At 37.2% G+C, this 27470-nt stretch overlaps 1 protein-coding gene across 1 annotated transcript; it reads right to left on the bottom strand.

Annotated features, from left to right (window-relative positions):
* Positions 1–5554: 5554 nt before the first annotated feature.
* LOC134846484 (uncharacterized) lies at positions 5555–8008 on the bottom strand. The gene is made up of 3 exons (XM_063863861.1): positions 7121–8008; positions 6842–7033; positions 5555–6607 (listed from the first exon to the last, which is right to left on the bottom strand). Exons 1-2 carry the CDS (start codon positions 7640–7642, stop codon positions 7016–7018), a joined length of 540 nt encoding a protein of 179 aa, XP_063719931.1. The 5' UTR covers positions 7643–8008; the 3' UTR covers positions 5555–6607; positions 6842–7015.
* Between the last annotated feature and the right edge of the window lie 19462 nt (positions 8009–27470).

The raw sequence follows: 27470 nt of genomic DNA on the forward strand, positions 1-27470 counted from the left end.
TGCATCAAGTTAACTCACTGTAAGCTATAAAAAGCATCATACGGTATCGCTGTAGCTTTTCCATTAGAATAAAAAAGTTATCTTCTAGTGTCAGTTCCCATCTTTTTTCAATGAGTAAAAGGGCTGGACGCAGGACAACCCTGCCAACTAACAAGCTAATTTTAACCTAGGTTACCTTATTCTCTCTGGAATCAATTTAGTTCTTATTTGTCTTGAATAATAAAAATAAAGAAACTATATGATTAGAAGGAACAATGGGTTAGTCGCCTTCCTCGCGAGAACAATTCAAAACTTCAATGATTAATGTTCCGACTTTCGAAGAAAGTGAGAAATATACTTGCTCGGGGTAGTTTTTTATTCAGACAATTTTACGAAACTCTGGTCTCTCGGCGGAGGGATCTCTTGATCTGCATGGACCCATCAAGGTGTGCACACTACTATAGCAACCTTCCACGAATCTGACTAAACTGCTGTTTTTGTAATTTTACTCGGGGCGAAATATCCTGCACTAATATTATTCAAACTTTATTTGTTTTATTAATTCCATACACGACTCAAATTTAAACGCCTAACTTTTGATATTATCAGATTTTAATTCTTAGTTTTGTCAATATTTAGTTTACCAAAATTTATTTGAGACCAATTAAAGGCAGTCGCAACATTCAATGCTCTGCACTGATACGAGCAGTCGTTTTTTGGAGATTATTGGAACATTTTTTCTTCAATCAGAGAACTTTCAAAATATTTTATTCTGGCATCTTACACGACACGTTATCTTGAGGTTTTATTCGTGTGGTAAAGGTTTTGTCTTATTTGTGCTTTTGTTTTTTTTCTTTTCATGAAAGGTATACCTATGTCGGTCGTTTGAGAGTTCATGCACATAGACAGCACCAAGGCTGGAAGTCATTTGCAAATAAAACATTTAGCAACCATAATAATTGAAATGGGGTTGGGAGGGGGTTTGCTTAACTAAAACACGTTCTTGGTAACAAAAAAATGACTAATTATGGAAGCAGCGAACCCGGGTCGAGGTACTAGATTTATGTTTTGACTTTGGAAGTCGAGCAAGTGCAGTTTTGCTACTAAAATTCCGCGGCCGAAGAGCAATATTAAGTCGAGCACAAAGTCGAAACATACCCAATTTTGGTCGAGAAGTCAAAACATAGGTCGAGAATGTCGAGCACAGTCGAAACATCCCTCAATTTGGTCGAGCACAGTCGAAACATAGGTCGAGCACAACCGATTTTGTTAATCAAATTTTTAATTTCATTAAAGGTTTTAATTAAATTTAAATTGGAATTTAGGCAAAAAAAGACAAGCGTCAGAAAGTTTGAACCCTCAACAATCAATTGAGGAGATTTTCTTACCGCAAAACTAAAAGTCTCAGAGGAAACCCTTTTGGTTTTTGAAATCTATGGATTCCGCAGCAAGAAAAAATTAAATCTACCCAAAATTCCTCAAATATCAATTTTCAAATCAACAGTTTTAGACCAGACTTGTAAACAAATAAAAGCAAAAAGGAGAAATTTAATAGTTTTTGATGGAGGAACTTTGCATTTTACAGGTTTTTATAGTTTATTTTCAAATCAAGCAACATCACAAAAAATTAACTGAAAATCCCACATTAAATTTATTTTTCGTCAATTTACTCAGGTTATTTGATTGTCGAGAAGGTCGAGAAAGTAGCAACACTTGTCCAGCACAGTCGAAGCATACCTATTTTTGGTCGAGAAAGTCGAAACATAAGTCGAGAAAGTCGAAACATAAGTCGAGAAAGTCGAAACACAGGTCGGTCAAAGTCGAAATATAGGTCAAGCACAGTTGAAATATGAGTCAAAAAGAGTCGCAAGATAACAAATTTCGATCGAGAAAGTCGAAACAAATTTTGAGGCAACGACAAAACCGTCGAACACAGTCGAAATGTTTTTTTTTGATCAAAAGTCTTCTCGATCGAAAAAACTCCTCGGTCGAGTTCAGTCGAAACGTTTGTCTTCAGTAGAATTTGGTCGAAATGTCTTTCCTCGGTCGATTATAGTCGAAACATAGACAACTTGGGTCGAGTCGTTCAAAACATACAAAGTATACCAAGTTGAAACATACCAAAAACATACCAAACGTACCAAACATACCAACTTTTTGTACCGGTTGAAACATAATGTACCGGTTGAAACATACCAAATTGTACCGGTTGAAACAAAATACACCAGTTGACACATACCAAGTTTTTTTCGAGTCGATCAATACATAAATTGCAAACGTTGACCCAGATAGCGGGATGTGTTCAAAAACGTAATTTTCTTGTTTTTTTTTTGAAATTATCCACATTTCTCCGAAGCAAAAAATAGTTGGGAGTCTTTAAGGGTCTTTCCTTTGATGGGTTTCCTCGAGCAGAGCTTTCTCCTGATAGTTTCAAGGCTTCCTACTGATACGAAGAACCTTGATGTTCTGGTTTTCGAAAAAATTTGATTTTTTTTTGGTGTCGAACTTTGGTCGAGAAAGTTGAAACCTATCTGAACTGGGTCGAGCACTTTTTTTGCTGGGTCGAGAAAGTTGAAACACACCAAAATTTGGTCGAGAAAGTTGACACATACCAAAATTTGGTCGAGAAAGTTGACACATACCAAAATTTGGTCGAGAAAGTTGAAACATACCAAAATTTGGTCGAGAAAGTCGAAACATATGGAAATTTGGTCGAACGGTCGAAACATAAATCGAGCACCTCGACCCGGGAAGATATAAACGAATTTTTTGCTTGGAAATTACAAATCAAGTAAGTGCATGTATGAGAATGACTACTACTTCGTTGCTTGAAAACTCAAAATTTTTTGGGATTCAAGCAGACCTATAAAAGAGAACTAAATTGCTCGTAATTACACATTGCACTACACTTTACAACCCATTCTTAACTCTAAATTTCCATATTTGCTCCATTGCGATTGGCTCGTAAACTGTCGAGTGACTTTAATGACTCCCTGGCAGGTGACTTTTCAAATATATCCCAGGAATTCAAGGATAGATTTGCTCATCGCATTATCTAGATTAAGTCATGGACTTCGTCTTTATTGATTGAGACTTTCAGGTGCTTTATGCAAATGCAATGGGCTTAAGAGGAGACTGAATGGGAATTATTGAGGAAACAGAAGCTTCCTCTAATGCCCCGCTTCCATTATTAAAATTGGGGTACTGCTATTAGCATTTGGGGAAACAGGAAACGAATTTATTCCATTAGCGAAATTGGAAACCGCGGTTTTTTTCTTTTCTCATTTGAACATTTTTCTCTGTTTCATCAATTACTTTTTTTATCACAAATGCGCTTTAATAGGAAGTTTTAAAGCATCAAATACACCACTTTTTGCGTGGAAAAAATATTTCGTCAGCATTTTAGATTCGGTACTCTTTTTTAAACAGTTTAATTGTGTTTCTTATCTTTGCTAAGCTTGCATGTATTTATCGACTTTAAACCCAAGGGCTTTGCACTAATGGATACAAGCCGTAAATTTTCAGAAAAAAATCCATTGAAATTTCGATGAAAAAAAATCCCCTCGGGCTTTTTACAGGAAATGTCTCTATAATTTAATACCCCCAAACAAGCAAAAAGTGAGATTTTACGGCGTGCGAAGCAAATGTAAATGTATTGAGCAGTCATGCCTTAAATTGCATTTCGTGCAAGAGGGCTCTTGTTATTCGCAATGGATAAAATTTGATTACATTTCTTCTTTTCTGCAGTGGGCCATTATTGCATTTCCCTGTTCTGAAATAAGAAATCAGAGGCACAGTAATCCTGGGGATTGCAGGGGGGAGACGGATCTTTTGATCAAATTTAATTGGAACAGGCAGCTTGCCTCGCTCTTTTGTTGCTACATTTCCCGGCTAATAATCAATTTTGCTTCTTTTCAATACTCTTTTCCCTCTAATTGGGTCGCAGTGCTACGCAAAAGTGGGCTTGGAAATGGAAAAGTATTCAAATTAGCCAAACTTTTCCTGAATTGAGACGTCTGATCTAACATTTTTTGACAAAAAGCAGTCAAGCTGCGTTATTTTTTTAAAAATGCTTTTCTGTGTTAAAAAGCTCATTGTTTTTTTAAAGATATGAAAGTGAAATTGTAATTTGAAAACAGCTGGCTTGTTTTGATTATGGCTTTTTGATGACAATAATTTCCCAAATTTTTTCAGCCTGATTTGTTTTTGTGGCTTTTTCGAGACTCGGCATTGGGGTTTTCTCGCACATAAGTTGCCACATCTGACGATCAATTTCTCCATTTACAACAGTGGCACCACAAGTTAACTAGTTTGCAGAATGTCATTTTTATGATGGAAGAGGAAAACTCCTGCACGGCATATGCTCCCAAGTTGCCACAGACAAAGAGAGATATATTGGGAGAATATTAATGGAAAAGTGGAAAAGATGAGTTGTTAAAGGGGTTCTGATCGGTCTATTTGGAATCGCCATTTTTATAACACGTTTTGTTGAACTTCAGAGGTACGATCAAAAGTTATGATATAAAGCGATCAATCGTATAGCAAACTTTTTTAAGGATTTGACAAATTGTACAAAGCATCCGTCATCTTGTTTTTCCAACCACTGAAAGGTCTTCGGGTGTTTTAGTTTTTTTTACAGCAAATCATCAATGATTTGAGCCATATACCATATTAAAACATTTTCGAGTGAAATTGAAAAGTTTTTGAAATTTTTTTCCGTTTCGAGAAAAACCGGTATGACGTTTTTTCTTTTAGTTTAATTTCGAGAGAAAACTTTTTTTTAATAACAAAAACTTTTTGAACTACACTTTGGCAAACACATTGAAAAAAAAGTATTTTGTTTATTATTCAGTTTAAGAGGGCAACTATAGCTGTTTATGCCTAATTAACTTAATTAGAAGAAAAAGAGTCGTTTTCGTATATTTTGTTTTGTAATTCAATTTTCGAAAACAACTGTAGTTGTTTATGCCTAATTTAGTAACATTATAAGCTTTGTTCTTGTTCCCCTCATCGCACCAGAAACACAAAAAAACGGCTCAAGTTTGAAAAAAAAACCGCCTGAGGCGCAGAACAGCTGGCAAAATAGGTGTTTTGGGGGACTTGAAAAATTTACCATAAAAACTATTTTTGAAGCACTCTTCCCTTGATATAGATTTAAATGTCTCTGTTAAATTGAGTATACTTTTAAGTTTTCTGAAAAAAAAGAAGTTGAAAAAAAAACTAAGATGAATGGATGCCACACGCTGGTATCACTGATTAACTACACCTGTTGTTCTTGAAGGGTTACTTGAAAACCAGTTACATGCAAACCAGTTACATTTTGGTCAGTTTGATACCAGCTTGAGAGATATTAATTGAGAAATGGAACTAGGCACAGTTCTAAGAAAAAAATCATCGCCAATAACGGTGATTTTCCGAAGTCGTTTCTCGTGGTTTCCCGAGCTGTCTTGATTTCCAAACAGGTTATAACTACTGCAGATGGGGGTTCCAGGACATTAGGGAGTCCAGAATCTAGTCGTCTTTTTCCAAAATGTCGTGTTCCGTTTTTATTTCGAGGCTTTGAAAAGGAAACCAATTCATAGTAACATTTGAATTCAAATTATGAATGTGAACTATGAAGATAATCACTTGAGCTAGATTTTGCCAGAAAACAGGCTTCTGATATCAAAGAGTTTCACTCAACTTGTTATGGAAACAGTAATTATAAACAAAATCAGTGACCTGAGTCAAAAATTTGTTAACATTATTTCAAGTTTACATAATTTATAACACTGGCAAAGTAAGTTGAATGGTTAACAAAAATAAATGAAGGTTGACAGGAAAAACATGAGGCAGCTATTAATTCATGATGAAAAAGAAGCCGAGTAAGTGTGGTTTTAATGATGACATTTATGTGTGAGAGAAGAAGTAGTGTATGTAGACCCAACACCATAGGTAATGCCAGAAGAAACAGGTCAGTCTTATGTCAAGGTCAACCGGAGAGAGTGAAGTGAGAGTTGACCCTGAACTTGACCCGGGTTAGTTGTTGGCAGTATAGTAATTAGTTAGCTTAGCTCTGTTTTGACAGCCGGTCAAGGCGAACAGTGATGCTTGGCGGGGCAGCTAATAATGAATGGTTATAACATCACACCACAGATGTCGATAACTCATCATACGTTATAGCATCCACCTCTTGGACCAAGGTACGACATCACTTTTACAATTATATTAATAATCATCTAACCTAATCTAAACTGCATGTAATTTACATGTTATTTATCCAAAACGCATCATAACTGAAAATCCGTAGGAAAGTTTTTCAACTCCGCTAATTTTGCAAATGAGAATAAGAAATGAAATCTGGTATGAAATGAGAGAAAGAAAATGTCACTAATTAGAAAGTAGCACCAAGTGTGAAATCATTTCACTAGGGAACAGCATCACAGGTGAACATAATTTGATCAGTTGTTGTTATTGTTTTTTGGGCCAAATTACTCATGTGGGGAAGAGGCTCAGCCTCCCAGCATGTTTCCAGCTCTAATCAATATTTCGAATCAACTGCTATTGTTGTGGTTTGTATGTTTGTTTGCTTTTTTAATCCATGATTTTCCTCTTTCCACAACTGGGACTTCATATCTCGGCGTGAAAACTAAAACAAAAGGGAACCGATAATATATGATTATCAACATGAACAGCAGAGTAATAATTCAAAGTAATCTCAAAAACCATCGGAAAAACTTTCAGCACAGCCATCGGCTGCAATTTATTAAATTTCTCAATCCCAAATTTTAAGGCAAAATTTGAAAACAGTTCTTTGAAATACATGTTTACAGGATGTATTTATTAAGGTACAATAAATAATAAATAATATAGATGTACTTACAATCATGGCTCGGAGATCTGAGCCAGTTGTCTCAAGAGAAAAATCTAGACAACGAGGGGGAGAGTATGTACGTGGCCTGTCCTCATAGCAAACAGATAGAGTTAAAAAGAGATAATGGCATGTTCGAAACTCTCCCGGTCCCGAGATCCTCCGTTTTCTTTCTTGGAGGAAATGTCATAGGCTGAAGGGATTCTGAAACAGACAGCAATTAATCTAGTTAAAATTTCTCACAGATTTTGATTTAAATTAAAGCTTCAAAACTTGGAATTTAACAATTACCTGTTCTGATTTGTCGACAAAAACTGCCAAATTATCATCTAGGTTCTTCAATGGTGTTCGGGCAGCGCCGATTAAATCTGATGAAATTGTTGTTGCCGTGGTCGGAATTAGCATTGAAGTTTCGTCCCGCTGAACACTTTCAACCATTGATCCCGAGCCGCATACGACTTCGTCTTCTTCGTCCGAGCTCGTATCCGAGTCATCCTCCAATCGCAGATCAGTTCCGAAGTCCATTCGGCGAAGAAGTTCGTCCTCAAGTTCCGATATGTAGTCAATCACACATCCGATTAAGTCGTCCTGCCCCATTTTGCTCTCAGCTTTGGGTACTATTTGGACTAACTTTTCGTAGCAGTCTTCGATGGTCTTCAATGAGTCCAAATCTACTGCTGGAATCAAGTTCGGCTTTCTGGACGGGGACTTTTTCTTCATTATATTCGGATGGATTTGTTGAGAGTTCAGACGGTGCAAAATAATGTCAGATCGTTTTTGTGTCGGTGGAAAATTTGTTTCACAAGTTTTCATTTTTTAACTTAATTCAAATCTTTAACTTAACTCTAGTAAAATCTTTAAGTTTTTCAAAATGTAAGATTTTGTGGGCTTCTTGGATAGTTTGATGGAAATGGCTCGACTTGTTTTCAAGGGAGCCGAGAGATGATCTTCTATATGTATTGCATGCAGGTAGCAATTGGTAACAAAACGAAGATATGTTTCTCTCCTTCGTGTTTGAGAGAATGTACCTTTGGAACAAGACAATACAGTTCCCAAAAGGCAGAACAACGATCGGGTAAATTTATATATACTAAGGGAAAAGAATCGCCTGACTAGGCCGTGTAGTGTAAGAGCAAGCAACTGAGGGGAATATTCAGCACGTAGGGGACTATCGAAGGGTAAAAATCTCAACCAATGAGAATTGAGCAGGAAATGCGTGTTTAGATTTGACAAGAAAAAGGTTGTCACATATGTGCTAATCTGACAAATAAAAAGATAATGAGTTGGCGCTTATGAGGATTCGCGTCGGCGCTTGTTCAAGATAAGCCACAACATGATTACTTAAACAAACTCGGAGCATAAATCCGGATTCTTAAGTGACCAGAATTGCAAATATGCGCCGGATTCAAGTGAATTTTGTTAATTTAATTAGGATTTGATAGTTTTAATTTAGCACTAAATAGACACAATTATACCAAAACTTATTTTTATGGCAATCAACATGGAATGAAACTAGGTGGTAAGAGCTTTCAGGCTCTGAGTCATCCAATCAGCTTCGGTTCTTAAAAACAATTTTGGCGTACATGATGTTATGTAATTTTGGCGTAGTGAACAAATTACTATTGTGAACATATTTTTTCTTCATATTTTACATGGTAGCATCACCAGACATCTAGCCCTAATATCATATAAAACAAGAAAAAAGAAATTTTAAAATGTGATGGAAAGTAGAAAAGAGCCTCGAACTAATCAAGGAGGTTTGGATGCGCGTGACTTAAATCTCAGCACGTGCTGCGATAGAAAGTATCCGAATATTCAGATACCAAAGAATATAATCAAGACAAAGCAACCAAGAGATTAATCTTAGAAAAATCTTAATAAATCCAGTAAAAAATAAAGATCATCAATCTCTAGAGCCAAAAACAAGGGCATCTTATACGTATTTATACAGATCACAAAAACTAGTTTTGGCCAGCAATAAATAAATGAATAAGGAATAGTAAGTAAAACAGTTATAACTAAGGTAGAGTAAAAGTATGGACATGGTGGAGGACGTGTTCTTTCCCCTGTACATAGCGAGGATGGGGGCCACGAATGAGGAGGAGATAGAGGCCGACCAGCAGAGTCAGGAGAGACAGCAGGAGCTGCAGGAGCAGGAGCAGCAGAGGTTCATCATGGAGATAGAGAACGAGGAAATGTCCAGCATACTACTCGGTATAGATTTGTAGCCACACGCACACTTCGGCTGTTTCATGAAAACCATGGCAGCTTTTGTAGAAATAAATTGTGAAAAAATAGGAGCTTCGAGGACTGTTCAAATATCGCATGCTTATGCGTTTTAGAAAATTAGAGACATTTAGAGACAAAAACAATACATTTTTTGAGAGCCATGATGCGACCCTGATTATTAGACAAGCATTAATAATTATTGGCTCTTTTCCAGTTCCCCGCCTTTTGATTTTTTCTGAAATTCATTAAAGGAAAGTCTATTTTAAATTACTTTTCATGTTAAAAACTGCTTTGAAACGTGTCAGCGTGAACAGGTGAACAAATTTTTACATTTTTTACATGCAAACTGCCGCGTGAACAATTTTGGAGCAGCTTTATTTAACTTTTTTACGAGGGGGTGGGAAACTGGAAAAGAGCCCAATTAATTTTGCTCTACCAAATAATTGTACTAATGGTGAGGTGACGAAAAGCCCATTTAATAATTTCTTCAGTTTCAGTTGAAAGCTCGAATTGCAACTTAAAAAACGAGAACTTTTTTGTACAGTTAGTTGCATGTGAAAAACAATACTTTCAAAACCTTCTACGATTTTAAAAGTATAAAAAACTGTATGTGAGAATTTAAGGTTACATTCTGACTACACTATCGCAAAGGATGTTCTTCCACATGCTACTCGCTTCTATTGACCCGAACAATGAAAAGTACAGACATTCATCTGACAAGTTAACTATCTATGTAGCAGTTATCATCCTAATAGTGGCAGTGTACCCTTCCTTTATGGCACACTTCTCACGAAGAGCGAGGAGGAATACAAGGAGCCACAGTTCGAATCCTGTGAGTGATGCTGTGGTTTTGCACTCGGAGGGTTCTCATAGTGGTATCATTCAGTCTAGTACACAACAGGAAGCGAACGAACACAGGACGTTAACACCAGTAACAAACAGTTAATTAAGTTGAAAAAATTGTATATTTTCACAGTATTTCCACCTATAGGCTCTTTGCTCTTCCCCCACCTGCGAGTTTAATAAACGATTTGGCTCTTTTCCAGTCCCCCCTTCAAAATACCGAGTTTTATGTTTGCTTTACGCGTTATTACGGCTAAATGCGTGATTTTACGATGTGAAGTATGAAGAACAAATCTGTTCACAGTTGTCGATTTGTTCACCACACCAAATTTCATTGCATGCTGAGACTAAGTGAGCCAGAGATAGGTGTAGGTTTTAAATGAATGACAATTATCAGAGTATTAGAGATGTACCGGAATCCGGAGTTTCGCTCATTTTCACAGCTATTCCAATTCGGGAATCCGATGAAAAGACCGGATAATTCCTTCAAAATCAATTCCGGTTAGATCTCCAATTAGCATCCCAACAACTTATTCTTAGTAGCATCCTAGACTTTGACAGTTAATCTGCTCTTGCTTTCTAAAATTGCCAGAATACAGATTTAATTATCTCTTGTTCAGGTAATCACTACAACGCAAGGACATGTGAAGGATGCAAAGGATTCTTAAAGCGCTCAGTTCAATTGAAAATGACATACAAATGTAAAGATCTTAACAACCAAGATGCGCTCGACTCTGCTGAAAAACAAGAAATTAAATTCAAAATAAACCGAATTACAAGGAAAAATTGTGAAAAGTGTCGCTTTGACCTATTCATTGGGAGTGGTATGTCCGAGTCCTTTATAAGGACTAAAAGTGTTACATCAAATACGCCAACCGCCATCTTAGCTGAAGACACTGACTTAAACAAGTCTATCTACACTCTCGAGAATGATAATAGGATACTGTTAGACCAACTAACGTCAATTGGGGCACAAACAATTCCATCGGATACAAATGAGCTGCCAATTGAAGATCCTTACCAAAATTTTAACTTAGAAATGGCTGGTCTGGCATTGTCAGCTTACGAAGAACTCTATGAAATTGTGCAGTGGTCACATTTCACAAAATTGCATCAGCGAGATCAACTGAAAATTCTCACATTCCCGGATGTAATGACGTTCCGATTAGCTTGGAGGTCAAAGCAATACGAAAAAAAAACTAAACTTTTCACAAAGAAAAACTCTTTCGAAAGCTGATTGCGTTAGAATAGGCTTTGGCGAAGATGTTGTTTGCCCTTTGTTTTCTTCCGTAAAAATGTGAAGGAGTTGAACATAGACATGCACGAGTTCGCGATTATCTGAGGCATTTTGCTGGCTTTTGCAAGATGTACAAATGTGCAATTTAGCGCCCAACAGGAAGCCATTGAAGTTCAGAATCGAATGATGCAGTGCTTCAGAAGACACGTTAAGACTGTTTATGCTTCAGAGGTTGTTCGATACTGTAAAACTATTCAGATTTTATCAGAAGTCAAAGGCTTCAGCTTGAGAATATTGGATTGCTTCCTTTCAGTTGCGGTCAATGACTGTATAAAACAAACTGATTTTTACCATTTTGTTCATGAACCAAAAATTTTAACAACTCTAAAAAGTTAGCTAAAACTAAAAAAAAATCAGAAGGTGAGTATTTTTTTTCAGAAAACTGTTTTTTTCCCGATCAAATTAGACACTTATCCAGCTGATTAAAAGCTTTTTGTCAATCGACGATTCTCTTTATTTTTCCATTAGTGTGCAAATGTTTCCTTTACTATGCGAATTGATCTTAATTCATGCCGGGGCTGCATGGATACTTTCGCTATGAGTAGCGTAGTTTGCTGAGATGATCAGCCAGATCGCCTTTTAGGTTTAGGAAATTTTTTGTTGTAGTTTGTAATATCTTTTGCAACCTGAAATTTTGAGGCTGAAAATAAAGAACAAATCTGAAGGTGAGTTCTTTTTTTTCAAAAACTGGCGATTTGGCTTTTTATTAGTGTTTTGTCGACCGACAATTTTCTTCGTTTTTCCATCAGTGTACAAATATTTCCTTTACTCAACGATTTATTCTTAGTTCATGCCGAGGCTGCATGGTTACTTCTTCTGCTATAAGCAGCGTAGTTTGCCGAGAAGATCAGCCAGAGAGTTTAAGAACGTTTCATTGGTGATTTTTTCATCTCCAGTAAAAAAATACAATCGTTACTGTGCAAAATTTTAGTTGTGCAAATTTAATCAACTTTTAAGATGACTCACAGCAAATTTTTTTGTTTAATTTTCTGTAGAATTGACTTGGCGATTCGGTTTTTGCTTTTGAATCACAGCTCCAAATTGCAACCTTAAACTCTAGAAATAATTCTGTAAAACATTAAAATCTAGGCTCTAAGCATGTTTAACTCCAAGCTTAAATATTTGTTAAATAATTTATAACTTACATTTCCAGGAATTGTTTCAACTAAGCTTTAAGCAATGAGAACAAATGAATTCTCTTAAATGTTAATGGAATCGTTTTGACACTGATTAGTTTAAAATTTGTCATTTTTTATGTTCTCGTTCAATGTAAATCATAGAAAGCAAAAAAAAATGAAAACAATCGTATCGAACCAACAAAACTCCAAACGCTTTTTTTTTTACTTCGAGTAACATGTTGACGTTCTCTGAATGTTACTTGATAAGTTCCATCTGTTGCTTTCCCTTTTACAAGTGTGCTACTACTTTTTCAATTAAACGGTAGCTAATGCATGTTTTACCTACCTTGACTTTTCGTTTGGTACAGTCAAATCATTCTTTGAATCGGTCTGATATTGACTGAAAAAGAAGACTAGGAAGGCAAATACTTTTCACTGAAGTTTTAATAAGTTTCCTTGTTTAGACAAAAGAAAAGAAGAAATAAACAAATTTGGTTGCCAGTAATTTTTATTTTTGTCCCAGAAAACATCAAACGCACAAAAAAATGTTCCCTTGAAAATTTGATGGACGTGCATTATGAGCATTATCTTTTATGAGTTTTCAAGTCTCTTCTGGGGCTTATTTCTCGGCGCAAAGAAATGAATGCAAAAAATCTCAATCAATCAATGCTTCTTGAACAGTTCACAACTGACTGCTTGTAGAGGTTTTTCCTTCGAATTTATTTATCATGAATTCTTGGTGGTTGACGAGATTTTTTGCGCATTGAGTCCTTCGCGCATGAGTTCTTGCTTCTCTTGTTTAGTCCGTCTATCTCAGAGCTTGAATTACAGTTTGTTAATGCTTTTCAAAGTGACTTCTGCTGGTTTAAGTTTTGATTATTGTTTTTTTACCCCATTCCCCCACACCTGTGAATTTATCCAGGAAAAACTTTAAATCACGAAGTTCGATTATCATAAAAACATTTTTAGTAACATCACACTGATGCCTGTGAGTGAGTGATAAGACTCTAATTATAAAAGGCGTTTAGTTATAAAGGGTAAATTTGAAATTTTTTCTCAAATGTTTCAAACGTAATTTTTCTGAAATTGAACAAAGCTGGAAAAAGGTAGGAAATTTCGAAAACAAAAATCGCGTATAATGTTACCAAAGCATTAATGGTGTCATTAGTAGCGTAAGCAAAATAAACAAAAATCTCGATGTTTCCAATTCACAACAAGTTTCATCCGCAAGCGCCCTCTGCCGATGAAAGTAACGTGCTCTACCAACGTGCTTTAAGGCCTACCATTCTGACTTTTGATGCCAAATATGGACAAAGCGCGCATCGAACTTAAGTACAATCTCTAGACCCATTATCTTGATCAAATCAATGCCACTAAAAGTTTTTTCGTTGACCCATGCAATCATCGACAGTTGCAACTTTCGTCCAACTGAACATCGAATTTCTGAAATTATTGCATGATGATTAATGAACTTAGTCCAAAAGCATTTTGTCGCTCGAAAAACAAAGGCATTTATTTGATTTTTGCCGAAGTTTTAAAAAGTTTTGCCAAAGTTTTAAAAAGCAAACAGCCTATTTTAAAGACAACAAGAGTGCTCTGCTCGAACAACAGGGCAAAGCCCTGAATGTTTCCGCAGCACTTTAAGGCCTATCACTTTTTTAATAGAAATCAACTAATAAATTAAAGAAATTTTTTTCTCCTATTTGTTATTTGTTGGATCAAAAACTTTTTATTGATTGAAAAGTTTTTGATGAAAAAATTGCAAAATAACCCAAAAAAAGGAAAAAAAAACCCCGCGCGGTGAAAAGTAAAAAGGTACAAATTTAACGTTTTGTATCTTAAAAATACGCGCGTTAACTATCCCAAATTGGCTAAATTAGCACTTTTCAAACCCCGATAACTTCACAAAACATGATCAGTTTTTAACTTCACAAAACAATTTTTTTATTTCAGCTCCTGACAATAATATCATTCAGATGATAGAAAAAATCCGTCAAATAATTTCAGTTAAGAAGCCGAAAAATGACTGAATAAAAAACGACCCGAAGCATAAATATTTCTCTTTATCAAATGGCACATAAGCGGATAACATTAAAAATGGCTGCAAAACTTGAGCCCCTATACTTTATCCAAAAGCAAAACAAAAGCTGCTTTTAAAAAATCTATGTGGCCCGGGTTTAAATTATCTAGATATGGAGGGAAGTTATTTTAGTGACATTTATTGCTCACTAAGCGGTGTAAGTTAGATAGTTTGAGACATTTAAACAGGACAATACTGAACATAACTTTAAACCCAATGGAGGGTGTTTTAATTATATGGACGGCGGGGGGGGGGAGAGTACTTGACAAATGTTGAAAAATAATATAAGAAAGGTCGAAAAAATGATGCTTTGACATGAAACAGTTTGCAACTACGAATCCCAAATCCTCCTTTCTTCGTGATGAACTAGACAAAAGTTGACTAAATATAAATGCTGTTTATCAATATCTCTATTGACTTGAAGTTATCTTCTTGAAAATTTCATTTCATCGGCTTTAAAAGTGAAACAACTGATAAGGGCCATGGGGATTTTTCAAATCGACCCAGTGTAACATTTGCTATCAAAAATCAATATTTTTAAATACTCTAAGTGATCTCCGCTTAAGGAACTTTATCAATTAGGCGTAGCATTCCTCTCTATGTTGTTGGCTCTAGGGATAGAATTTATAGATAGATACGCCACTTTTTTACAACATAATGCGGCTACTAAAAATTGTTTAATCACTCGTTCGTTATCCAGGTATTTTCTTTGCTTAGAGGCCAAAAGTAATTGTATTATTGTATGCCACAAGCGCAAAATGGTTTTTAAATATTTAAAGCTATTAAATTTCATCGATTCTTCAATTTGTGTCCGCACTTTTAAAACCACAACTTTCCACAAGAGCAAATTATAATCCTCCACGCTCCTAGCACTGATTAAAAGAGTGTAAAAAGATGGAATTACACCACAATTTGTTCTCAAATGCTTATTGCTAGATTGAAAATATGAATACCGACTGTGCAGCAAAATAGGGAACTCGAGAACATTTTTAGGAAAACGTGGAGAAATCGGTTTTTTGAGATGTCACTTCATGAAAAAAAATACGTGCAAAACTATCAAAATGTAATTTAGTTTTATCTCTGGTTAATCACAAACGTGAAAATACGTGAAAATAGGCTTTGATTCTTTCATTTAACCAACTGCATGGAATTCAATTGCAAACAAGACACCAGGCCTTTGAAAGTCTGTTGAAAAACTGCACCTGAAACCACAACATGTACAAACACAAACATAGAAAACAAAGAGACTAGCCTGGCTACCGCAAATATTTGCTCACAATCTGACACACTCCTAAAAGCCCCCCCCCCCCCCCCCCTCACTCTCTGGAGTCCAGGAGTCTCTTGACTGTCTTGATCAAACATTCCCCTCTTAACTTGTTTCAAACATGAAACATGAAACAACCCCCACCAGTTTAATTAGCAAACATGACATGTTTTATGGCCTGATCAAGTGAGTAAAGTGAAAACAATAACAACATAACAGTGAAACTTATTCGAGCCGCACTTTCTGTCTGCCTGCCAATTATAGCTGAGATTTAACTGAATTCCTGGTCTCTAGATCCTGCATTCCAAAAACAGCCGTCATCAAAAATAATTTATCTGAATTGGAGCTGAATTAACACAAAGAAAACAACATTTTCGAATCGAGGCGAGGTTCTGAATAATCCGACTGCTTTTTAAGATCAATGGCATAGTGTTAGTTTTTAGAAAATGGGCGACATTTAACAAAAAAAATGAATAAAAATTACTATTGTTTTTTTTTGAAAGATAAAGTAGATCCGTTTCGCTCACAGCGAAGTATTAGATTGACCAAATACCTCGCTTTGGAAATAGCGGTAATACCACGAAATATATCGTGCGTTAATTGTCCCAGATCGGCCTGATTGCCAATCTTTAAACACCCATAATTTCTTGGACTTTACGAAAAATGATCACAGGTGAAATATATATTTTTTAATATTGAGCACAGAATAACATTACTTTTCGAATGATATATAAAAGTTGCGAGAAAAATTGCTAGTTAAAAAGTCGAAATTTGTCTGAAGAAAAAAACACCCCGAGCAGATATATGTCGTCATTTTCTTCGAGAATAGTCAAAACCATAACTCTACTAAAAACTCAAGAAGAAAATCTATTTTATGCCTTTTCATATCCAGCAGCGCGAAAAAGCACAGTTAGTGACTTTGGCTTTGCTTGGCCAAAGTATCCAGGTGTTGTTGCAGATATGAGTAAGAGCGGACAGTGGTGGTGGGGTAAATTAGAGCAGTTGGCACCAGTGGCAAGAAGCAAGTGGAAGGAAAACAAACAATTAGCAATTGTGCCACTCTAAAGGGATTAGAGGACAGCTGGCTATTATTGTAAGTGGCTGACGCCTGTCTGCCTGTTGGTAAGGCCTGCCAGGAACGGCACTAATTTCCAAGTTAGTGGAACAACCTAAACTAGATCTGCAGGACATACACACTAGGCACAGCACAAGTTATAACTGGTTATAACCACTGTGACACAGACAAGCACAATTAATTAGCGAGAAGGTTAAACAAAATGCAGTCCAATTCTGCTCCGAGACTCACTGTCTGAGCCTTGCTTGCTACACACGTGTGCACTCACTATCTCTATAATGCATTAATAAACTCTGTCTGTAGTGCACTAAAGGACTCAAGCTTTACTTGCCCTTTTCTATAAAAGAGGCCCCATGCCACAGCCCACGTGCAGCCGGAATGCCACTCAGATGGCTTGAGCTTCTGTTGCGCCGGACGCCGCCAAACTTGGACAGCACATTTCGCTAATTGCTACACAGATTGAACTGATTGGGCCAAAAGAGCAGCGACCGCCATCTTTTCTGCCGACCAGACATAGTTGTGCCATAGTTGCACCATAAGGGTATGGGCTTCAGCTGGCTGACATACAGCAGAAGTGGGCCGCATACAGCACTGGTTATCATTAACAAGCAGAAACAGATTCGCCTCGCAATTGGAAGCGTAAGCTGAACTGCATGCAATGCTTCAAACAGATGATGACCAAGTTTTCCGAAACAATAAACCTATGTCAAAATTGGCTCACAGCATGAAACTTAAAGACAATAAGTTGAAATGAAAATAACTAATTTAAAAAATGAAATCTGAAAAGTAACACTAACTAAAATCCAAGTGATTCTATCATGATCGGGTTTTAGGCGATCGTGATTTGAGCGAATATAGTGCCACACAAAGCCTTTAATATTGCGTTTTCGAAAAAAATTCAATAAACTTTTTTACTGTCAGAGAAAAACTGGTTTTAACAATTTTGCCATGCAGACTAGCTTTGAATTTAACTTCAATAGAGTTGATAACGATTGAAAATTCACTGCTAATTTTGTTTAACATTTAAAATTCAGTTCATATAACTTGATTTTTTTTTCAGTTTAAAAAAGCACAAAAAACAATGATTGAGACAAGTTGTGCAACTTTTACAGCATCTGCAGCATCTTTTGTTGTTGCGGCAAAGTCATCAATTGGGAAGTAGCTGTCCAGGTTGACCAAAAATGGAAAAACGTTATTTATACTTTATACGTTATTTAATCTGTACTTCATGCAATTCGATAAGTACAGATTATTGCATGAAAGGTCTATGATTAGCTTTATACGAAAACTGTGTCTTTTTAATTTCTTCTCAAAATTTGAGGAGTGTGCTTGTGATCAAACACAAGTGACTAAGACACTGGTTTCTCAAATATTCCTTTTATTTATAATGAAACATCGACTTTTATGTCAAAACAACAAAAAACCTTTTAATATTCGATTAACTTTTAGCATAATTTTAGGAATTTTGTGTGTCTAGTATTTTTTCATTGACACAGTGTATGAAACTGTATGCAGGGCGGATTTATAGGAGGCGGAGGGCGTACGTTCTTCCCGAAATTTGAAATACTAACGGGTTTCCCTAAGGACATTTTACTTAAAATTTTCGAAAGGGCCATTTTACTTAAAATTTTTGAAAGGGCGTCTTCAGCACCGGTATTTTTGTTCTTTTACGAAAATTTTGAGGTGTGAAAATTTGAAATTGGAAAACGCGTCCCTGTTGTAAAGATGCAAAGGAGAACAACTGGTCCAGTTATAAAAAAGCGCGTTTTCCCTGTACACCGATTTGCTTTTCTCCAGAATGGTGCTGCACTCAAAAGACTGTATGCACTGCTGATCACTCTTTTTCGAGCATGAAATTACCAAAAAATTATCTCCGCTCCAATATGCATCAAGATTTTCTTTCGAATTTGATGTTGATATATATATGCAAAAAGTGAAAATCAAAATCGAAGATGACCATGACAAAATTGCCACCAAAATTAAAGACTTCAATTTATTCAACTTCGTTTAATTTTTTATTTTCTATAAATCAATGTTTTTGTCGAAATTTTTCTCAATCCGCACCCTCCAAGAAAAAATTAGATCCAACCTCGATTCTATTATTAACATTTTCATTCTATATATTAACATTTTCAACAAAATATAAACAACAAAGATTACAATCAAGTGCAGCCTTGTAAGCTAGCTAAAAAATGAGACGTAAAAAGGAAAATCTAATGAAACTCTTTTTTTTCGGAAGCAAAATAAAATAAATTCCGAATAACAGTTGAAAAAAAAACCACAAGTTTTAATTGAGCTTTTACTATTAACTGACACAATACTATTCTGACAACAAGTAAATAGACGCCAATTGAGCCAAAAACAAAACAATTTCATTAAAAAACATTGTTAGAACAATTTTTTTTTAAATTTTTGATCTCTTGCAGTACCATACACTTAAAGTTTCAAAATTATATACATATAATCAATTTTGGTTTTTGAAACAACTCTAAATAAAAAAACTAAGCCGATAAAACCAAAAACATGTAGGACAAATAAAGCTTTCAAGCAAAAAACAAAAGAAAATTGATTAAAGTGTACGCCAGGGCTATTGATTTTACAAATTACACAACTGTATCAAAAACATTTGCATCAACGATGAAAATTGCTGACAGCACAAGATACTTATTATTTAGCAGCTGAGCCGAGAAAAGTTAAACAGAAAAATAAAAATACATTAATTCAATTTTCTCGGAATTGTTTTGGTTCATTACATGCATATTAAAAAAATGCAATAAATAAGGTCAAAAAGGGTACAAAGTAACCTTGTTACCTCTAGGCCAAGTGACAAGTGTTCTCATAGGTGCTAAGTTTCACAATTGAAGCAGCTTCACAATTTCTTACTGTGTTACTTACTGTCTCACCTGTAGAAAAATTTTTTGGAAGAGTCTAGGTCACGATTTCAAGACACTTGCCTTTTCAAGTGTAAAAAGTCATTAAAATTTAGGAAATGCATTAAGGATAAAAAATAGTTTTTGCAATTGGTTAGAAGCTAGTCGAGCCAAATTTTATATTAAAAACTTTTGCTCGGCGAAATTAAAAGGAGAAGTTACACTGTCACTTTGAACTATTAATGTGCAACTGAAAAATCAATATGGCTCAGAAATTCTACTCCTAGTTTAAGGAAAGCCAGCTATTTAGTATTAATAATACCTTGCTAAATGGACACTAAACACGTCAATTTGTAATATTTATAACTTTAGAGAAGATTCAAAACTAAAATTTCATTTGAAAATTGAAAAATTGCAACAGTCATTTGGAAAAAATGTAACTTTTTTGGTTTAATACAAAAGATTAAGCATTTAATCAAAAAATCTTCAGAATTTTAAGCCAGCAGTTACTTCATAGATAATAAAAGGCAATCAAGACATTCAATGCTTCGCTCTGATTAAAATAGTCTTTTATATTGCATTCAATTCTTACAAAGGCGAAGCGGATCTTAGCATTACATGCGATAGAACGAAAACATAAAAACATTAGGAAAACAAAAAATTTGAAAAAAATTAGGTCTAGCAAGATTCAAGTTTTCGCAAGTCTCGGTAGAAGTTCATTTTAGGCAACCAATTGAAATTTAAATTGGCAACAGAAGATAACACTGCCGACGATTTTTGAATCTTTGAGCAGACACAAGTTTCAAATTGAGCGGAAAATAATTTGGAACTGAAAGGGTTATAAAAAAGATTGAGCGATTGTTTTTTGAATTTTAACTTTAATACTTCAGTTTGATTTTCACAAACTAAAAATAGTCAATTTGCCGTTAAGTCTATGCAAAAAAAGTTTTATTAAACCGTCAAAACAAAGACAAATCAATTAGTCCGAATGAAATTTCCAAGCGTAAAAAAAACTAAGAGTACACTATTCATGGTTCGCAAATTTACAAATCTGGAGTTTATCAACAACACTCGGGTTGAATAGTTTTTGGAATTTCGAAACTGATTTCCTATTCTGAATTCGGTGAAGCTTATGAGAAAATAACTAACTTCAACTGGTTAATTGTACATTCCAAGCGGCAGTTGTGTTGCATTAGTTTCAATCAAGCTATTATATTTCTGAATTTCAGAACACACTGCTCCATTTATTGTGGTTTGATGGCGTTATAAAAACAGGTTACAGTCAATGCATAAAAATTGAATTTAACAATTCTCACATGTCATTGAAGCACAGCCTGGAAAACTCATTTGCCGTGGAATTGAACGTCCAAAAGCATTCAATTCGTCCTCCGGACACCTCAGTTTGCGTCAACTGGGCAAGACAAGATGCTCACGTGTTGAAAGAATGAAATTTTTGAAGTTATTTTTTCTCCACAGACAATCTTAAAAGTCAGGCATCTCGAAGATTAGGAGGCAATTTAAAACAACTCGAGGGTCTTTGGTATGGTCAACATACGGGAGCGGTTTATGACAACCTTTCGATGCGGGAAGATTTTCAATTCAAAAGTGGGCAAAATTTTTTCAGATTGGATAGAAGATGACAAAAATGAGATGCGAACGAAAACAAAAGAACTTCTTGAAGCTATTGACAGCGAGAAATAATTCGTTTTTTTTTTCAAACTGTCGTGGGGCGACCTTCGGTACCTCGTTATTTACTTGTTCTTTTGCAGTCTCACCGCAGATTGATGTTAATTATACTAACCGAGGTCATTGTGCTAAACTATACTTATTACCACGCAGAGCGTGTTCATTCTCTTTTGATATCTATACTGTTTGCTAGATAATCTTGATTCAACTTAAACTCATGTTCATTCAGGATAAACTTCCTATTCCAAGTACTTATTCGAAACCAAGCAATAAAGTGATTCAAGCAACTAATTATACAACTCTAAAACAATTTACTTATTGTTCAAACAACCAAGTTTTCATTCTAAAACCTCGGCAAATCTCATGGCGCAGCCAGCAGTTCCTGTGAACGAAGACAGGACTGACCTGTTAGGCATTCCCCCTTTCTGGGCGAAAGCCTCCATTAACCCGCCATTCCTGTGGGAATCTTGGATTGGTAAAATTTTCTTGGCCGCTGGTCTGAAGGATAATATCAGTCCTCACGATCTGTTAACCGAACCCACTGAGGTTGTTGATGAACCTCCTCCAAGACCTGAGTCAATTGCTGATGACGAGGACGCTGGAGCGGCGGAAGCCCGAAGACAGCGGGATCAAGCAGCGATTCGACGAATTAACGAGTTAAACATCGAGAGGAGGAGAAAAGGCCCTCGGAACAGTCAGAATTGGTTTTATCATGAAGCTGAAGCCCGTATGAAGTCTCGTTTCTTCTTCGCTCTGGGAAACGAAGGGAGGAGACGATTCGCTGACTCATTTCCTCACACGGACATCAGTAATATTCCTTTTCGAGAATTTCATAATGGCTGTGAAACATTGTTCAAGGTTGAACGGGAATATACGGTGGAACGTATCAAACTGTATAACACGGTTTTCATGCTTGAAAATGACACTTTGTCGTCATTTTACGCTCGTCTGAGCGCCCAAGTTGCTCTGTGTAATTGGCCTCATGATCAAGAAAGAGAGACTTTGAAAGACCTCTTTATTGGACGAATTCGAGACATAGATGTTCAACAACAACTTATCAAGGCTAAGGCCGATCTAGATGGCACCTTCAAGCTCGCACTTGAGTGCGAAAAAGGGGCAAATACATCTGCTCAATTCCAAAAGCTACTTCCTCATAATCAACATTCAAACGGTATCAAGATTGAACAAGAACGTACGTTTCCCCTTCAGTCATCTAGAGGGAAACGGAATTATCCTAAAAACCAAAATAATCGACAAACGTCACAAAACAATCAAACAAATAAGTCATGTTACTTCTGTGGTAATCCTGTTAGTCCGGATCACCGAAAATCTTGTCCAGCTCGGGAAGTAACATGTAATCTTTGTCGGAGACGTGGTCACTTCGCGAAATGTTGCAACTCGTCGAAACAAAATGTAAATCTGGTTCAGGAAAATGAGGACGCTTCGGGCACATCTATGGATTGTATTTTTATAGATGTTGAACAGGACAGTGAGCCGGAATTTGGAGTGTTACAGTTGGAATCCGCTGTAATGATCAACAGTATAGAAACCCTCAAGTCAAGCGGAGGGAAATCTAGGAGCCTCAGCGTTCAGTTGTATTCAGGTCGTTTTTTATTCAACTGTAGACACAGGAAGCCCAGTATCGTTTCTGAATAAACGTACCTGTGATTTACTTTTGCAACGAAATCCATTAATTGAGTTTCGCAATATCACACTTTACCCTATTGATACCTTGTATGTGGACTATAATAAGCAGCCCATTCGTCTACTTGGGTCAATCCAAAACCCAATTTCTTCTAGTGGCTGGAGGGTGGATAACGCCCAGTTCCTCATTTCGGAGACCAGAGCTCGTAATCTCCTTGGTTTGGACTTGTAGAAGCAACTGGACAGTTGAAGGCTGAATCAGTTCAGTCGCTGGAGCATGGTTCTTAGGATCCGATATCAGAAATACGCCCATGTGTTCAGTCGTTTGGGCCGATCTAAACATCATAAAGTTTATACTAACTTCACGTTCCCATTGGTGCCACGTCAAATTAAAGGACGTAAAGTTCCGATTCAAATTCAGGATAGGGTCGCGAATGAAATAAAACTTCTGGTGGAGCAAGGGCATATTGAAAAGTTGAACAAGTGTACATCTGATTTCTTCATAGCACCGGTTGTGCTAACTGCAAAGAAGGATGGCTATATGAAACTGGCCCTTAATGCTAAGCCGATGAATGCTCAGATCTGGAAAAACAAGTACCAGATGCCGAACACTCATGAACTCATTAATTCCGCGGCACACATCATAACCAGAAACGTTCCTGGAAAGGTTTCGTTCACGTCCTTGGATTTGAAGTATGCATTTAGTCAGTTGCCATTGTCGTCGCTCACTAACAGTCACTGTAATTTCAGTATTCTGTGTGGCGAGGCGACGGGAACGTACCGATTCAAGACCGGATTTTATAGGTTGACTGATTTCGAGTTCCAGAAGGCAATGGATTGTACCTTACAAGGGCTAGAAGGTGTTATTTGTTACCTTGATGACACTCTGATAGTCAGTAAAGGAGATGTTTAAGACCATTACGAACTAGTCGAAAAGGTCATGTATAGACATGATGTGGAAGGATGGGCTATCAAACTGAGTAAGTGCGAATTCTCTGTTAACCAACTAACTTGGCTTGGGTATGACATTAACGAGGACGGTTAATCTCCTAAATTTTCAAAGATCGAAGCGATTCAATCACTCAAACCACCGAGAACATTAAAACAACTTCGTTCATTTATGGGCACGTTAAACCATTTGCAAAGGTTTATTCCTGATTTGCATACCCATACTGTTCATTTCCGGGCATCCTTAAAAGCCTGTAATAAACAGTCGTTCTTGTGGGGAGCGGAACAGTATAAGGCCTTTAATGACATAATTAATATGATTGCGAAAATCCCGAGTCTTTATCATTTCGATACATCAAAGGGTTCGAGGGTCAAATGCGACGCTAATCATATTGGTTTAGGAGCATGCCTCACACAGGAAGTTGAACCTGGAGTTTGGGCCCCAACTGCTTTTGCTTCGCGTTTCCTTGAGAATGCGGAGGTTAAATATAGTACTAACGAATTGGAGTTATTGGCAATTGTTTGGGCCAGTGAACATTTTCGTACTTATCTGTTAGGTACACGTTTTCAAGTGGTGACCGATTATAAAGCTATCATATCAGCATTAAATGAAAATTATAATAATAAATTGTATCAGTCTCGTCTTGCTCGTTGGGTTATCGCTTGTTACCTTTTGATTTTGAGGTTATTCACGTCCCAGGGGTCACGCTGAGGATAGTCGATTATTTATCACGTTATCCTACGTTTCCAGCTCCTGAGCCTTCTAAATATGATGATCTTTTCGTAGTTAAATCTATTGAGGCTTTCCATCAGGCCCTCTCTTTTATCAACTCTTATTTTGTATCTCCGGTGTGGGATCAAAATTGTTTGCCGCCGCAAAAGGGTGTTCAATTTGTGTCACGGTATGATGATACAAGTTATTTACGTCACTCGCCGGTTGGGGGCGACAATAGTGTTACTCAATGTTTCAACCACTCATATCGTAGTATGCAAATGGACTGTAAGCATTGTTTGCCAAAAGAGGGCGTCGATTTATGCTCTCACGAATTCAATCAATCAGAAACTGATATGCAAATTGATTATCGCAGACCAGTTGGTGTTTCAAAAATTCACTGTCTCCGAACTGAATCTTTACAAAACAGTCATCTAATCTGATCTCCTTTATTCTTATATCAAAATTTTTTCAAAATGACATAACCGCCTGGCGCTAAACAAACTACTACCGGACCCACTACTATCGACTTGAAAGCTACTATCACTCAACCTGACCTTCAGACTATACTTAACTCAACTGCCGAGCAGGCTGATTTACTGACATTCGTGGAGTCTTTTCCGATAAGTTCTCCGAATATTCGCCGACCCAGTCCAAGGCCACGAATACGACCTCGTCAACTGAATTGCATCTCTCGGTTGGATCAAATACGCCAACGAAACCAAACCCGTGAACGGGCCGCTAAAACCCGTTTTGTTGCCACCAGGACTACAATTAGAAAAGATGGTCACACGCAGCTATTGGAGGCGATGAGACGGTGCCGCCTATCAAAGCCAGGAGAAGTCAACACGGCCGCAAAGATTGGAGTTCTCGTTGTCAATGGGGGCAAACCTCTTCTTTCCTCGTCAAAGAAGGAAATCGTGGGACTACATGGCCTCTTCGATGCAGACCTTTTGGCGGAGTTGACAGAAGAGGATCGTTTTCTTGGCCATATGAAACGAGCTATCATAAATAAGGACATCACATCTTTCAACAAGCTTGGTTCGTATATGGCCCAATTCTGGCCTAAAGCAGCTGTGGTTAATAACTGTGTAGTTATCGATAATAAATTGGTCATACCCGAACCTCTTTGACAAGCAGTGCTCACTATTCTTCACCAATCTCACCCGGGACAAGAGGCCATGATGGCTGCTTCTGAATACCTCTGTTGGCCATTCATGAACCGTCAGATCATTGATACGTGCGAGAAAAGCCGTGAATGCGCTTTGTTTGGTAAAAATCTTAAACCTGCGTCAACTTTTAATACTGCGCAACCTTTACCTGTTTTGTCTGGACCTAATCACGAATTACAATTAGATTTTGCTGGTCCTATACTTGATGATAAAGGGTCTAAGATCTTTCTTTTAGTAGCATTCGATCGGTTCTCTAAGTTTCCCTCAGTTCTTATTTCTAAAACTACTGGGGCTAAAAAGGTTACTAAATTCCTTGATTCTTACATTCGTATCCATGGTCTACCTCACTCTATCAGAACGGATCACGGCTCAGGTTTTAAAAACAACTTGGTGCAAGAGTTTTGCTCTAGCAGAGGTATTAAACATGTCTTCTCGCCGGTCGGAGATCATAGAGGCAGTGGTTTAGTTGAACGAACGATTCAGACAATCAAGAGAAAACTGGGTGTTGCAAAACTCGATCCTAATTTCAAAAACTTTAAGGAAACGATCCAACAAATACTTGAGGACATTCGCAAGAGTAATCAATCGGTGCTTAAGAAATCACCTTTTGAGTTGCATTTTGGCCGTAAACCTAATACTGAATGGTCTCAGGCGCGTAATAATGTTCTTAAATCTGATACTTCAGCCCAAGGATTGGAGCGCAACCTCCTTACGCCAGACCAGATTGCCAGCCAGGATTACAGCAGGGACAGGGCAAAAATTGTTCCTCGCGGCAGCACTAGTCCAACAGTTCCTCCCCGCTTCGAACCTCCGTTCTCGCTGGACGGAAATGTGGCAGTTAGTGAACCCTACAAGGCGTTGGCAGAACTCACTCGGGCGGTAAAAAAATGGTCGCACTTCAAACGAAATCTTCCACCGGATGGGGGGAAAAAGGTCCTCAAGGAGTTAGCAACCCGGCATTCGGAACTCGCTCATTCCCTCAAGTCAGGACTCAATCACAACACTCTACGCTTCCCGGCAATAGTTACACCTCCGGGGCGCAAGTTAGCTCCAGGCGTGCACCAGCTGTGCAACCCCGTCACCTCTCGAAAACAAGTAAATTAGAAAACCTTCTAATGTCTGATCCTAGTCGAGTTAAAGTCTTTAGGAAAAGTGTCGATCGTCAATCGGGGAAACCTCTTTTTAAACTGACTAAATTTAAGATTGTTCGTGTTACGGATCATACTTATGTTACCGATACTGGGAAAGTTTACTGGAAAAATCACATCTGCCTCAAACCTAATTATTGGTCGACCGTTTCAGTTGCTCCCAACACTCTAGGTGATCGACTTCAAGCTTCGAATTCCACCTCTGCCTCTCGGGGTGCAGTTAAAAGGCCCGCTACACGGTCTCAGTCGGTGCTACTAGAACAACGGCCAAATAACCCCACCCTCTCTACTCCGATGGTGGACCTCACAGTTGACTCTTCCAGCGAAAGCTCAGTTGGATCTAACGGTGGTCTTCAAGTGGTTGATGATTCTTCTCCTATCGCAAAACGCCAGAGGCTTCAGTGTGACTCACCTCTGGCCAGTTTTGCTCCTCAGTCTAACTCAGCAGCCCCACACTTCAACGAGTGCTACTTGCTCGTTACCGACCGACTCTACGGCACGACTTGACAGTTCGTTAACTTCGCCTCAACCGCGGACTTCACATTGTGCTGCCTC

The sequence above is a fragment of the Symsagittifera roscoffensis genome, chromosome 5 (genome assembly GCF_963678635.1).
Source record: "Symsagittifera roscoffensis chromosome 5, txSymRosc1.1, whole genome shotgun sequence".
Lineage (NCBI taxonomy): Eukaryota > Metazoa > Xenacoelomorpha > Acoela > Convolutidae > Symsagittifera > Symsagittifera roscoffensis.

Coding starts and splice junctions, on each gene's coding strand:
- LOC134846484 (XM_063863861.1), bottom strand. CDS start 7,642: ATGAAAACTTGTGAAACAAATTTTCCACCGACACAAAAACGATCTGAC.